The sequence below is a fragment of the Macaca nemestrina genome, chromosome 5 (genome assembly GCF_043159975.1).
Source record: "Macaca nemestrina isolate mMacNem1 chromosome 5, mMacNem.hap1, whole genome shotgun sequence".
Lineage (NCBI taxonomy): Eukaryota > Metazoa > Chordata > Mammalia > Primates > Cercopithecidae > Macaca > Macaca nemestrina.
Genome location: NC_092129.1, coordinates 98,785,914 through 98,802,300, shown reverse-complemented (window position 1 = coordinate 98,802,300; position 16,387 = coordinate 98,785,914). Strand labels below are relative to the sequence as shown.

At 37.7% G+C, this 16,387-nt stretch overlaps 1 protein-coding gene across 2 annotated transcripts in view; it reads right to left on the bottom strand.

The window, feature by feature from the left end:
- Positions 1-16,387, bottom strand: part of LOC105496272 (arginyl-tRNA synthetase 2, mitochondrial) — a 73,277-nt gene that overhangs the window by 13,530 nt on the left and 43,360 nt on the right. For both annotated transcript variants that reach the window (XM_011766529.3, XM_071096750.1), the window contains 3 exons: positions 12,585-12,661; positions 3,537-3,695; positions 1,975-2,081 (listed from right to left, as the gene is read on the bottom strand). In XM_011766529.3, coding sequence (XP_011764831.2) covers positions 1,975-2,081; positions 3,537-3,695; positions 12,585-12,661 — 343 coding nt within the window. The remainder of the gene's footprint in view (positions 1-1,974; positions 2,082-3,536; positions 3,696-12,584; positions 12,662-16,387) is intronic.

Here is a 16,387-nt window from a genome sequence, read left to right as displayed (position 1 = left end):
AAAAAAGCTTCTGCACAGCAAAGAAAACAATCAACAAAGTGAAGAGACAACCTAGAGCATGAAAGAAAATATGTGGAAAACATGTATCTGATAAGAGGTTAATATGAAAATATATAAGGAACTCAACTCAATGGAAAAACAAAAACAAAAAACTAAACCAAACCAACACCACCACCAAAAAAAACCCAATTAAAAAGTGTGCCAAAGAAGCCATTATCCTCAGCAAACTAATGCAGGAACAGAAAACCAAATACGGTATGTTCTCACTTATAAGTGGGAGCTGAACAACGTGAACACAGAGACATAAGGAAGGAAAGAACACACACTGGGGCCTGTTGTGGGATGGGGGGTGGGAGAGCATCAGGAAAAATAGCTAATGGATGCTGGGCTTAATAGGTGATGGGCTGATAGGTGCAGCAAATAGCAAATCACCATGGCACACATTTACCTATGCAACAAATCTGCACATCCTGTACACATGCCCGGGAACTTAAAAAAAAAAAAAAAGAAAAACAAAAACGTGGGCCAAAGACTCGTATAGACATTTCTCAAAAGAAGGCAAACAAAAGGCTAACAAGTATATGAAAATGTGCTGAACATCACTAATCATCAGGGAAACGCAAAATTAAAACCACAATCCACAATAAGATATTTCTTCACATTTGTTAAGATGGTTTTTATCAAAAAAAAAAAAAAAAAAGATGAACGTTGGTAATGATGTGGATAAAAGGGAACCCTTGTATACTAGTGGTGGGAATGTTAGTATAGCCATTATGGAAAACAACGTGGAGGTTCCTCAAAAAACTGAAAACAGAACCTCCATATATATGATCCAGCAAACTCACATCTGGGTATACATCCAAAGAAAATGAAATCAGTATGTCCAAGTGAAATCTGCCCTACCATAGTTATTGTAACATTATTCACAATAGCCAAGATGTGAATTAACCTTAACAGATGAGTGGACTTTAAAATATACAACAGGTAATATGCAGCCTTAAAAAAAAGGAAATCCTGTCATTTGTGATAACATGGATAAACTGAAAGGACATTATGCTCAGTGAAATAAACGATGCACAGAAAACAAATACTGTATAGTCTCATATGTGGAATCTAAAAAATTCCAATCATAGAAGCAGAGAAGTAGAATGGAGGTTACCAAGGGCAGGGAATGGGGAGATGTTGGTTAAAGGCTACAAAGTTAAACAGGAGTAAGTTCGGGAGATCTATTGTACAGCATTGTGAGTATAATTAACAATAATGCATAGTACATTGGAAAACTGCTAACAGAGATTTTAAATGTTCTCATCATAGGTAAGTATGTAAAGGTGATGGATATGTTAATTAGCTTGATTTAAACATTTCACAGTATGCATATAAACATCAAATCATGTTGTGCACCATAAATATATACAATGTGTCATTCATCAATCACAACTTTTTTTTAAAGAAAAACACCTACCATAAGCAAGGAAATAGAATTCCAGGAGGGATATGCTAACATCATCTCTGACTTCATATTACTTTTCCTGCCTCTACTTCCTGTTTTCATCATTTTCCTCATTTATAAGCCTGTTATAGTATACTTATTTTCACATGCTGCCTTAAATATTTTTTGAAAAGGCAGGGATTTCTTTTAAAAGGTAAAACTGAGTCAGAAGATAGTAAGATTTATTTCCTTTTTTCAGTTATACCATTATTAGGTTATATGACCTTAGGAAGGTCACTTGTATTTTCTGTGCTTCAGTTCCCATCTTTATAAAAAAAACAAGTAACATCGTTTCTCCAAACCTTAACAGCTTTTGCTATGGCAGCAAAATACAGAATGTGGGAAAGTACTCTGAACAGGAAAAAGCACTATAAAAGATCCCAAGAAAGCTGCACACTGCATTCTGTTGTCCTTACTCAAAGGATACATCAATAACAATTTCAAAGAACAAATAATTTTACTAAAGAACAGGAACCTGATCATACATTGTTTTCAGTAGGAGTCCTTTACTCTCCAGCAACTTTAAGACTTCTTGAGATTTTTCACGATAAAATGATTCTCCTGAATATTCATCAAAATATACTCCCAGACGCTAAAAGAGTTCAGAAACAAAAAGACAAAGAAATGTTAATTGAATCTCCTATTCTTACCCTAAGGCAAAATTAAGGATGCTCTACCACCTGTCATACACATGAACACAATAAAAATTAAATCAAGGGCTGAGTGTGGTGGCTCATGCCCATAATCCCAGCACTTTAGGAGGCTGAGGCAGGAGGATCACTTGCACCCGGGAGTTCAAGACCAGCCTGGGCAAGATGGTGAGGACCTGTCTCTTTATTTTTGTTTAAAAAAAATCACTCCTCTCCTCAAACCTCCTAATAGTTTCCACTATACCAGTCAAGTCCTCACAGTGGTACTGTGCTGTGCAATACAGTAATCACTAGGCCCAAGTGACAAACTGTTAAACTGGAATTAAGCAAAATTGAGAATTTAGTTCTGTCACACTATTCACACTTCAGGCCACATGTGGTTGGTGGCTACTGAAGGAGACGGCCACAGATACAGAAGATTCCCATCACCACAAAAAGCAATGGATAGCCCTAGAGAAATCCTAGAATTATGCCCCATATGCTACTAGCTCTTCAACCTTCTCCTGTCATTCATCTTGCTTACTTACTCCAGTCACATGGGCTTCTTTACAAAATTCTCCTCATTCCACCTAAAGACTCCATACCTGATCTCCCCAGCTAGCATCTAACACCATCTAATAAAAAAATAGTTGTTTCTTGTTTTATCTTTAATTTGTTTAGTTTGTGCTCTGTCTCTAGGCTAGAATGTAAGGTCCACGAGAACAAGGGTTTTCCTCTTCTGTTTGCTGTTGTATTATCCCCTACCCACCAAATGTTTATTAAATGAATTTATTAACTATCATATACCGGTTTAAGGAAATGAAAGAACAAAAAATAAATTCGAGGCCGGGCACGGTGGCTCAAGCCTGTAATCCCAGCACTTTGGGAGGCCGAGACGGGCGGATCACGAGGTCAGGAGATCGAGACCATCCTGGCTAACACGGTGAAACCCCGTCTCTACTAAAAATACAAAAAAAAAAAAACTAGCCGGGCGAGGTGGCGGGCGCCTGTAGTCGCAGCTACTCGGGAGGCTGAGGCAGGAGAATGGCATAAACCCGGGAGGCGGAGCTTGCAGTGAGCTGAGATCTGGCCACTGCACTCCAGCCCGGGCTACAGAGCAAGACTCCGTCTCAAAAAAAAAAAAAATAAATAAATAAAAAAAATAAAATAAAAAATAAATACGAAAAAGTGAAGGAATGCTAGAACAGAAAAGCCAGATAAAAATGAAGTATGAGAATATCACCTGATACTGGTTTAGGATTATTTTGCAGTTCTTTCAGCCCAAAAAACAAAATTTGAGTCCTAATTTTAAATTCATCTACAGATCTATTATTAAAACACAAGCAACTTTACTATGCAGGTTACAGCCAAGAGCTGCACCGCATCATGGGAAAGCAGAAGGGAGGGTCAACCAGTACCTTGTAAACACGAACGTACTCTTCAATGCTTAAGTCCCGAAATTTTTGCCACAGTGAAAGTGCTTGCACATCGCCCAGTTCCAATCGTTGGAAGAACTCCTGTGCTGATTTTGCTACACTTTTATCATCTGCTGCTTCTTTATTAACTTGTACATAAACCTAAAGGTACAATAGTACATTAAATGAAGTACATTAAATGAAGTATATAACCAGTCACTGTTATCTCTAACACAGAAAGAAAGCAAAAAAGCACATTCTGAGAATTCTCATTGAAAAAGTTACATTACAGAGTGTAACTTTTCTTTTTTGCCATGGGCCCTTGGTGAAGCCTACTGACCCCTTCTCAAAATGTTTCTAAATTCATAAAATACACAGGGTTACAAAGAAAAGAATTACTTTGAAATAACCAAATAGCCGAAAATTAATTTGTGATATAGTAATGGAGGAAAATACTCAATTTCTGAGACAGGTTAGGGAAAATAAAGTATAATTTTTTCTTTCCGTCCAAATCCGCAGACCCCCAGGGTAAGAATATCTATTTAAGACTACGCTGGCATTTCTTCTGTTTTTTTCGAAACGCCATATTATTATCCTGTAACTTCACTGAGAAAGGTTGAATAAAGTAGGATGGCTCGATCTGGCAAAGAAAACAGCTAAAGGATGATTTAGCATTTGTTTTAATCGAATATTTTAAAACTGTTCTCTAAACAGCTTACTGTGTAAAGACCAATAAAATAGGTGATCTTGTTAAAAAAGACAGCTTTTAGATAGTTAGTATAATTATACTCTAAACTTAGGATCCTAAAAACTGTGTGGAGCGCCTCTTCCGGAGTTTTATTTTGCATCACCTGTCTTAGCTGGTTTAGTTCCATACCCAGGCAAGGACTAGGGTGGAGTTGATGGCTTATTAAGGGCTCAGGCTTACTCTTCCAGCTCTAGGAATCTGGGTTCCCAATGTAGTTTCAATCATTTTCCAGTCTCCAAAATATAATGTTAATAAATGACATTAAAATACTAATATTACAGTTCAAGTAGTACTGAAGTTATACATATGGACTACAAATATTTTATTTACAAATTGTAACTCACTTGCAGGTTGAAACATCAATAACTTTACTATCACGTTATTCTCAGAAAGCTATTAAAGTCTCATGAAAGCAATAAAAATTGGTGAGTAAACTATGAAAAAATAAGGCTTCTAAACTCTTATAGTGTTATTATCAAAATATCCAGACAGTAGTATTTGGATAGAAAAAATGATTTTATTGCTGGAGGACACATTGGCTTATACCCACTAGATACTACCAACAAACGGGACAGGGCATTAAACATCTCTCAAGGTAATAAAGTTTCACCTTTCATAAATGATTTATGTTAATTACTGGAATGACAGACTTAAATAAATAAATACTGCTAAATAAAAGTTAAAATTATCTTTTTTTTTTCCCCCTAGAAAAGAGTTAACATAGCAGGCCTGATACTGTTATATTTAAAACATCCTGCTTGCAAGGTTGGCCACCGGCTGGCATCTATTAACTTAGATTTTTGGGAATGTTTCCACCAACTTAACTGATAAAAGTGGTCACTGTGCCTAAACTGTGTGTGCAAACAATACAGCTTAGGCTGAACTTCTGCTTTCCTTCTGGGAGTTTGGGATTTAGGACATTCTAAGCAGAGGGTACCTACATGACCAACTCCCAACAAAAACCTTGGATATAGGGTATCTAATGAACTTTGCCAGTGGACATTTCATATGTACTCTCAAAATCTGCTGCTAGAAGTATGTGTACCTTGTGTGACTCCACTGGGAAAATCTGGGAGTTTGGAAAGTCTGGTTTCCTCTGGACTTTACCCCGTATGTGCCTCTTCCCTCTGTGATTTTGCTTTGTATCCCTTCACTGTAATAAATCATAGCCACAAGTAAGGCTATGCTGAGTTCTGTGAGTCCTCCAAGTGAATCACTGAATCGGGGAGAGGGGTGGCCTTGGGATACCTGACACATCTCATAAAAAGGTGACGTTTACATAGTCCTATTAGTAAGTCCAGAATAATATGTACAATGTCAGTTAGAAAACAAAGAAGATTTTGGTAAGGTGTGGGAAAACAAAGAGGGTCCCCATAAGATAGTAAACTGCAGACTTCTTGATTTTTGAATGACCCAGCCATTGCCAACTGCTTAACAGTCCAGTATACAGATGTTAAAAACATAAATATATATTCACATATGGTTTTCGATTCTATCTCACACACATATGTACATGTACACACAAGTTATAAGCAAACATTGCAAAATGTCCTTATTTTCACAAAAGACTTTAGTTTTTTTTTTTCCATAAAGCCTTTCTCCAGGGTGAAGTTTTCTTTGTTTTTAAATCTAGGACTTTAAACTCAAATAACCAAACATTTAAAAATCTATTATGCATTCAAGCTACTGATAAGACTATTTTAGAAAAAACTTCACCAGAATCTTCTCTTTCTTAAAAAATAAAAATAATTAAATCAAAAAGCCCTTAAAACATGTGAATATTCTTAGTATTTCTGCAATATGTAGTTATAAAACAAACATTAGTGAAAATCAACTGACACTATCAAAGAGAAGAGCTTTAATAAGCACTTCTCGATATACCTATAAATGCACAATATAAAACTATACAGTTAGCATGAACCTTTTTTACCCTTGGCAAGTACGCATTTTGAAGATATCTTCCTTTTAAGGCTAGATTTAGACACAATGAGATAAAAAGGCAATTTTAAATTTGGGCTTGATAATAAGACAGCATGGCTTAGTAAAGTTTTTGAGGATGGAAACACAATTTTTCTTTTAAAAGAAAACACAAAAACCAGTTGTGTTTCCATTAGGGAATAAACTAAATGTCTTAGACTTCCTTAAAAAAAATTATTCCCTTTTCCCTATTTCTAGATGTTGGGCCTGCCAAAAAGTGTAAAAATTTATTTTGAATTTAACAGAGATAATTACAGCAAGCTCTTGGGCTGATCTGCCCAAATATAAAGAACTAAGCACAAAAATTAAAAGTAGTAGGATAAACCTTTCTTATCCCTTTACATTTGATCCTAGAATACCATCAGCCACATGGGCACAGTTCAACTCCTTGATGTGGGGCTCTAACCCCACTTATAGTCATGCTTGTCTTAGAAATACTGACAATAACTGCTAAGGATGGTTAGCAAAACTTAGAAACCACAGACCCTGTTTTAATATATTTATGTCATCTTAAAATGCATTGAATTTTTACCTCGTTGTTTAGAAAAGAATATGTAAAAATAATCATGATTATAATTTGAACAAACAACTTCACTGTTTAATGCTGTTTCATGCCTTGATCAGAAATTTCTTAGCTGCTAGTTGATTCCTAGTATGAAATGAAAAATTAAAGACATTCAAATGAGTTCACATAATTAAAACTGAATATATCAATATTTTAAACAGTTAACAATAAAGCCAAAATGTGGTAGGTAAAAAAATAACTAATTGAGCTAATTCATCTCCACTAAAAATACAGAACAAGACTCCATCACGAAAGAAAAAAGAAATTACTTTTCAATTAAGTGGAAAGGCTTTTTGATATGTTGTCTAAAGCTTACTGCAAATATTTTCCTGAATCACTAATGTGAATTCTAAATAAAAAAAAATTAGTTATTTAACAGCCAATTTACAAGGTAAGAGGGAACTATAACAAAACTACTTCCCTGCTTTGTAACTGGAAAAAAAAAAAAATTAGAATAATTAAAGTTTCAAATGCTGGCCAACAAAATCCTAGGTCCATATACAAAACAGCTAGATGTCATGGGAAAAAAATGCTATAAGGTACAGAGAAAAACCAGTAGTGAAACATCTGCACCAAAATGGAAATGCAATAAATGACTGTGGGTGTTAAATATTTTCATCAAAGAAATTCTGCAACTATCATATAATATCATTTCCAAGCTAGCTGAGAAACTGAATATACTAATACTGATTATAGTGCAATTTAGAGAATACTGATCACAGTGCAGTTTAGAGGAAGGCAGGCCATAAAATCTGCTACTGGATGGCCTCTGCCAAAGTCAAACAAATATGCCAGAAGGTTGAAAGTGCCAAAACTCAACTACAAATTGTGTCCCTGGTATAGCAACTCAGGGGATGAAAGATAGGAAAATTCTATATACATAATTAAACCAATGGAAATCAATGGCTCATAAAGCCATTCTATAGTGGGGGTGTGTGGGCATTCACTGCATAGAGCACTCAGGAGCCAGACTACCTGTGCCAGAATCCTGGGTTTGGCCCGTGGTTTCCTCCGCAGTAAACTGTGTTAACAAAGTAAGTTCAATTCTGATAAATGGTAATTAGTGTATCCTATAATAGTTATTTATTTCCTGGAAAAACAATACATTTTATATTCCACAACTTACATATAATTAGAGAAGGGGGCAAAAGAGAACTATAAGAGCAAATTCATTCAGGCATTTACTGCAAGCCATAGTATTCAGGGTTGTGGATAAGGAAGATAACGAAGACATGGTCCTTCCTCTCAGAGAACTCACTACTAACTACAACTCGATAAGGAAAAAAACAAGTGTTCGACCAAAGCTTTGAGAAAACAGATTTTCACAAATAAGAAAGAATAAATGCAGATCGTCTTAAAGTTTTCCTTCGAATATCAACCAACATTATTTACCAATACACCAAGCACTTTCCAAGCTTAGAATCAGTATTTCTGACTTTCTGGTCACCTATTCTGGTGACCAGAAATAATCATGTGGCAGAGCCTCTGTATTACCACCTATGCTATTTTCTTTTAGAAACAGAATAACATCATTTATTAACATTTGCTTAAAGCTCAAAAAAATTCCTCATTTATGCTAACAGTTGTTTTTGAAAGTAATCCAAAGTGACAAATGTAATTTTAAAATGCAAACTGAGTCTACAAAATTCGCATAAATATATAATAACCTGTAGGCTGCCATTTTAGGCTTTGCATGTTTTCTGTCCTGCAAAAGGAGAAGGAAAAGAGCAAGTGAGTACTTTAATGGTCTTGTCGTCTGTTACAAATAGCAAAGTGGGTGTATCTGACTTGCCTTCTCTTGTCTTTAAATGCAGTTTCCTGGTGAATCTATTAGGCTAAAGAACACTAATGAAAGCAACACAATTATTATTCGACTTTTTAGTTATTCACAGAAGTACCTTGTTGCCCTTATGCCTTCCATAAATGTACCCATCAGTAAATAACCTCTGACACAGATGTTAATCTTCCACTATTTTTGAGTCTCTAAAGGCAGGAAATTATATTAAACTGCATAGAAAGGAACATACTCTTAGGTTTCTGTGGAGTTTGAAAACAGATTTTCCTGAAATATTTAAAACATTGCACAGCCTCGGCAACATATTGAGACTTCGCCTCCACAAAATGGCGAAAAAACCCCACAAAACCTATACTTATGTAGGGCCAGGCACAGTGGCTCATGCCTGTAATCGCAATACTTTGGGAGGTTGAGGTGGGAGGATCACTTGAAGCCAGGAGTTTGAGACTTGCCTGGACAACATGGCAAGACCCTATTGCTATTTAAAAAATGAAATAGGCTGGATGTGGTGGCTCACACCTATAATCCCAGCACTTTGGGAGTTTGAGGTAGAGGATTGCTTGAGCCCAGGAGTTCGAGACCAGCCTGGGCAACATAGGGAGACCCTGTCTCTACAAATAATCAAAAATCAAAAAATTAGTCGGGTGTGCTGGTGTGTGCCTGTAGTCCCAGCTACTTGGGTTGCCGAGGTGGGAGAACCACCTGAGCCTGGGAGGTCAAGGCTGCAGTGAGCCGTGACTGTGCCACTATATTCCAGGCTGGGCAACAGAGTAAGATCCTGTCTTAAATAAATAAATAAATGATAAAAATAAAATGTCATAGAAGACAAAGGTTTACTACTTGCAAGATTAAATAAAATCTTTTGAGGTGGGGCAGAAGAAAGATAGAAAGAGTAACTCTCACATGTCATGCTGCACTCTAAATCAATGACACAAGGTCTCTAAGCAGGTATGTGTATTTTCTGCATCATGGGGTATCTCTGTGTAAAAAGTGAAGTAGAGGTTCCTCTTCAAAGACACTTTCTTCCCTGTCTAATTAAGGACAAATAGTGACTTCTCTTGGAAGTAAAATATATTCAAACACCTGTGCTAACATTCTTAAATATCTGCTAGCCGTAATAAAGAAATCAATATACTTTGTGTTCTTAGCTCCCACAGTTTAGTCTAAATATCTACCCTGGCATGCTTACAATGGTCCAAGCAAGCATTAGGTGATAGCCTGTTCCTCTTCCTTATTTGGAGGTGTTTTTACCTTTCTCAGCATTCCACAAGTAACTTCCTCCTTCCTTTGTTCTCCTCTGCCTTTGCCTCTTGAAAAGTTCTAAGTCGCTAGCCAATCGGGACAAATACAGAATGTGAGGTCCCATTCCAGCCAATGGAAACTGGATACAGCAGTAGGGTGGACGTATCAAGTTATAAATGACCCTGTCTCCTTTGTTCAGTGTACTCTCGTGGCATAACTGCTGGCGAGTGTACCCTTTCTGCAGAGTAAAAATGGCCTTGCTGAGAGAATTAAATTTATGCTCAAGTGCTATTTCTTTGTGGCACTGGGGAACAAGCATTCTATTTTTAAATAAACATTTTCACATATAACATCTTTGGGCCTGGATCTCATGAAAGGTTAAGCTTGAGGTAAAATTATTCAAGTGTAAAAATAAATAAATAAATACAGTAAAAACTCCAGGCACTAAGGGAACATGCTTTATTTATAGACAACCATGAAGAATTATTAATTTTTAAATTCCTGCCTATCAATAAAACTCTTAATGGGAAAGAGAGGAGAAATCTTTTGGTTAACATGACAAATCAAAATGCAGTCATTTAGAGTGCAGTATTGGCATGGACTCAGGGGAAAATGGCAAACCTTTAAAGGGTCTTTAAGAACTGGAATATGGGCCGGGTGCAGTGGCTCACACCTGTAATCCCAGCACTTTGGGAGGCCGAGGCGGGCAGATCACAAGATCAGGGGTTCAAGACCAGCCTGGCCAACATAGTGAAACATCATCTCTACTAAAAAACACAAAAAAATTTAGCTGGGCCTGGTGGTGGGCACCTGTAATCCCAGCTACTCGTGAGGCTGACACAGAACTGCTTCAACCCAGGAGGTGAAGGTTCAGTGAGCCAAGATTGCGGCACTGCACTCCAGCCTGGGCAACAGTGTGAGGCTCCTCAAAAAAAAAAAAAACGAAAATCAAAAAACAAAAAGCTGGAGTATGTTTTGTTCAATTTAACTGCAAAGCCAGCTGCAGGGGAAAAATCATGTAACAGAAAGGAAAATGATGAAGCACTCTGTGTGGTTTAAGCTGGAGAAGTAAAGCATTATTTCTGCAAGTGCTCTTCCTCACACACAAGCAGAACATCTTTAGTTTGATCCCCTGATCTGTCGCCAATACGGCTGACTTCGTATCTGTGTTTCCACTGCGAGGCCCAGAAATGGCAGAGATAACAACAAGGACAACGAAAAGGAAACACATCCCTGGAGATTGTTTGGACAGGAAGGACTTTATTAATAAACTTCAGGAAGAACTGAAGATAAAGAAGCGAAGTATCCAAGGGAGTAAATGAAATAGAGTAGACAGAAATTCATATTGGACAAAAGCCAGGAAAATGAGGTGAAAGATGTAAACGGGAAAAGCACACACGATTTCAGAGAGAAATAGACATGCCATTCCCCACACCAGAAAAAGAACAAAAATATTCATTTTTCAAGTCTAATTGATATACAGTTATTACCATGAAAATAGCTGCAGTACGTATTAACTGGCAGAAAATTAAGAAATTTCTGTGTTGAATCATTATCTTACATGTTTATTCTAAAAAGATTCTATACCTGAAGAAATACTGTCCCAAATCAACTAAAAGAGCATTTAAAAAATCTTAGATTAAGAAATAAAAATAACCTAGTAAAAATAAGTGCAACATTTTCTTTCTTTCTGAGACAGGGTCTTGCTCTGTTGTCCAGGCTGGAGTGCAGTGTCATGACCACTGTAGCCTTAAATTCCTGGGGTCAAGCAATCCCCCTGCCTCAGTCAGTCTCCCAAGTAACTGGGACTACAGGAACAGGCCACTCTGCCTGGCTAATATTTCATTACTTTGTAGAGGCTGGGTCTCATTATGTTGCCCAAACTGGTTTTGAACTCCTAGTGTCAAGCAGTCCTCCTGCCTTGGCCTCCCAAAGTGCTGGGATGCAGGTGTGAGTCATTATGCCCAGCCAAAAGCAACATTTTCAATTATGTTTTGGTTCCTTGTTTTTTTTTTTTTTTTTTTTTTTTTGAGACAGAGTCTCGCTCTGTCACCCAGGCTGGAGTGCAGTGGCCGGATCTCAGCTCACTGCAAGCTCCGCCTCCCGGGTTCACGCCATTCTCCTGCCTCAGCCTCCCGAGTAGCTGGGACTACAGGCGCCCGCCACCTCGCCCGGCGAGTTTTTGTATTTTTTAGTAGAGACGGGGTTTCACCATGTTAACCAGGATGGTCTCGATCTCCTGACCTCGTGATCCGCCCGTCTCGGCCTCCCAAAGTGCTGGGATTACAGGCTTGAGCCACCGCGCCCGGCCAGTTCCTTGTTTTAAATAACATTTTTTAAACCTCTGGAGGCTGGGCATGGTGACTCACGCCTGTAATCCCAGCACTTTGGGAGGCCAAGGTGGGTGGATTACCTGAGTCAGGGGTTTGAGACCTGCCTGGCCAACATGGAGAAACCCCATCTCTACCAAAAATACAAAAATTAGCTGGGTATGGTGGCACACGCCTGTAGTCCCAGCAACTTGGGAGGCTGAGGCATGAGAACCGCTTGAACTCAGGAGGCAGAGGTTGCAGTGAGCTGAGATTGCACCACTGCACTCTAGCCTGGGCAACAGAGCAAGACCCTGTCTCAAAATAAATAAAAATAAACCTCTGGGATTAAAAATATGTTACTAAGCTACACAGTATTCTGAAAAAATTTTGAAATGTTTTCTTGCCAACTTACTTCAAAGAGATGCTGTAGAGGATTGGACTGCAGTTTTTCCTCATAGCCAAACAGTTGGAAGCCAGTTCCCAGAAGACCTACCATGATAATCCGTAAATGAAAAATTATCAAGTTGAACAATAGAGAATAGGCATGACAGGAATAGGCATAATTCTATAAAAAGAGCAACCTGTCATATTATGTATCCTGAGAACTATTACAAAATACACTTTTACCTTCTATAAACTGACACAAGTCAAATTCAATATATTTAATCATAAATATATTAAATAGATATATAAATATACATAAATATAATGAATAGATCACTGAAATTAAGTTCACAGAAACCAATAGGTTATGAGCTCATCAAAGGTAGAGTCTGGACTAATTTATCTTTGTACTAACAGTGCCAAACACCACCCTAGCAGACATTAAAAAATAAACATTTATTATGCAGTTACTCTGTTGAAGTGACATCATGATGCTAGACACTAGGCACTCAAAATTTATAAAAAAAAAAAAAAAACTGATGGAAAGTGTTTTCAAACTTTCTTTTTAAACTTGTAGGCATTAATGTTTTAGGAAGACATTAATGAAGACAGCAATGGTTTTGTTGTTATATTAGTTCTTAAACAAATAATTGGAGGAAAACAGCAAAAGGTAAAACTTGGAACATCCTTGATTATTTCTCAGGTTCAAGGTAGCCAAGCAACAAAAATCTTAAATTTGACCGTGTATAATTTTTCAGTCTTTGATGATAAATTCAGAGTTCAGGGATAGTGTTAATTTGTACCTTAAAAAAAAGAAACCCCCCCCCCCAAAAAAAACCCAAAAACTGAGGTTGGTAAACTACAAATTAAAATTCCTAGTACAGTCTGGGAGTATGTAGACTCACGATATTCTGCATAAAGATGATCATAATTTCCGTTTGAAAGGATATATGCAGTCTGGGGTAAGAGGAACATTAGTTTTATTACTTTAAAAACTAATTTATGGCTGGGTGCAGTGGCTCATGCCTGTAATCCCAGCTACTAGGGAGGGTGAGACAGGACAATCACTTGAACCTGGGAGGCGGAGGCTGCGGTGAGCCGAGATCGCGCGATTGCACTCCAGCCTGGGCAACAAAAGCGAAATTTTACCTCAAAAAAACCAAAACAAAACAACAAAAAAACCAAAATTAGCCTGGCATGGTGGTACATGCCTGTGATCCCAGCTACTTGGGAGGCTGAGACAGAAGAATCACTTGAACCTGGGAGGCAGAGGTTGCAGTGAGCTGAGACGGTGCCACTGCACGCCAGCCTGGGTGACAGAGCAAGACTCCATCTCGGAAAGAAAAAAAAAATTATTTCTATATCAATTACCAAGCTTCAGATCTAAAGGGCTTTACTGATACACATTTTTCTATACAAGGTTCAGTAGAAAGTAGGACGTGACTGAACACAGGAGACAGGAATATACAATACTTTGGAACTTAGGAACAAGAAGGATGACTGAAGCTCTATTCACTTTCAAGCAAGAGCAAATGTGATTATGATTCAGGGTGGCTGAAGCAGCGTGTGGAAAGATGCTCAGTGTTCCAAAACACAAAAATGGGAAAAGTAAAGGCCAATTCCATTTAACATTCAGCCTAATACATTTTCAAAAACTAATTCTGTGCTTAGAAACTGCCAACTTTCAAATGGAAATAGCTGAAACAGCAAAATTATTCTTTAACAATGATGGTTATAATGGAAATGTTGACAGATCATTAACCACAGCAGTCCTTTAGAGAAAAAACTGCTATAATGAAATCCTGCGGCTAAAATGTAATGAATACCCTAATCACATATTTGCTAATGCCTGTGAAATGTCTAAATCGGTCAAACTAATAAAAATCAGTGCCATCCATTAAGTCTGACTGTTGAGCCTAGGGCCTAGCCCTCTGACTACCAGCTGTTGTGAACTACAGATTGATTTTTTAAATGCAGGGCAAGTATTCTGATTCTTCCACAGTGAATAGTAAGGGTACTATTAACAGATTCAAGGTCTACTCTTCTTAGAGTGCTTCTTACATGCCAAGCATTGTAGATATAAAAGTCAGTCTACGCCTTCAAGGAACATGCCTCAGTAGGGCAGGGAAGCATACAAATAAGCATATAAGACAGGAGGCTTACCATATTTGAGTAGAGCTGGATACTAGGAAATTGGTGATGTGAGAAGATGGGCTAGGGTGTGTCTGTGTGTCAGAGAATGCTTTATAGAAATTAGATAATAGAGATGTTTCTTAAAATATACACGGCAGTAACACCAGAGATTTTCTTAAAGTTTGTATTTCACACAATCCTAAGCCAAAAGAACAAAGCTGGATGCATCACGCTACCTGACTTCAAACTACACTACAAGGCTACAGTAACCAAAACAGCATGGTACTGCTACCAAAACAGAGATACAGACCAATGGAACAGAACAGAGCCCTCAGAAATAATACCACACATCTACAGCCATCTGATCTTTGACAAACCTCAGAAAAACAAGAAATGGGGAAAGGATTCCCTATTTAATAAATAGTGCTGGGAAAATTGGCTAGCCATAAGTAGAAAGCTGAAACTGGATCCTTTCCTTATTCCTTATATGAAAATTAATTCAAGATGGATTAGAGACTTAAATGTTAGACCTAAAACCATAAAAACCCTAGAAGAAAACCTAGGTATTACCATTCAGGACATAGGCATAGGCAAGGACTTCACGTCTAAAACACCAAAAACAATGGCAACAAAAGCCAAAATTGATAAATGGGATCTAATTAAACTAAAGAGCTTCTGCACAGCAAAAGAAATGACCATCAGAGTGAACAGGCAACCTACAGAATGGGAGAAAGTTTTTGCCATCTACTCATCTGACAAAGGGCTAATATCCAGAACCTATAAAGAACTCAATCAAATTTACAAGAAAAAAACAACCCCATCAAAAAGTGGGCAAAGGATATGAACAGACACTTCTCAAAAGAAGACATTCATACAGCCAACAGACACATGAAAAAATGCTCATCATCGATGGTCATCAGAGAAATGCAAGTCAAAACCACAATGAGATACCATCTCACACCAGTTAGAATGGCAATCATTAAAAAATCAGGAAACAACAGGTGCTGGAGAGGATGTGGAGAAATAGGAACACTTTTACACTGTTGGTGGACTGTAAACCAGTTCAACCATTGTGGAAAACAGTGTGGCTATTCCTCAAGGATCTAGAACTAGAAATACCATTTGACCCAGCCATCCCATTACTGGGGATATACCCAAAGGATAAGTCACGCTGCTATAAAGACACATGCACACGTATGTTTATTGTGGCACTATTCACAATAGCAAAGACTTGGAATCAACCCAAATGTCCATCAGTGACAGACTGGATTAAGAAAATGTGGCACATATATATACACCATGGAATACTATGCAGCCATAAAAAAGGATGAGTTCGTGTCCTTTGTAGGGACATGGATGCAGCTGGAAACCATCATTCTCAGCAAACTATCACAAGAACAGAAAACCAAATACCGTATGTTCTCACACATAGGTGGGAATTGAACAATGAGATCACTTGGACACCGGAAGGGGAGCATCACACACCGGGTCCTATTGTGGGGAGGAGGTAGGGGGGAGGGATAGCATTAGGAGATATACCTAATGTAAATGACGAGTTAATGGGTGCAGCACATCAACATGGCACATGTATATACACATATGTAACAAACCTGCACATTGTGCACATGTACCCTAGAACTTAAAGTATAATAAAAAAAAAAAGTTAAAAAAAAAAAAAGTTTGTATTTCACAATCTAC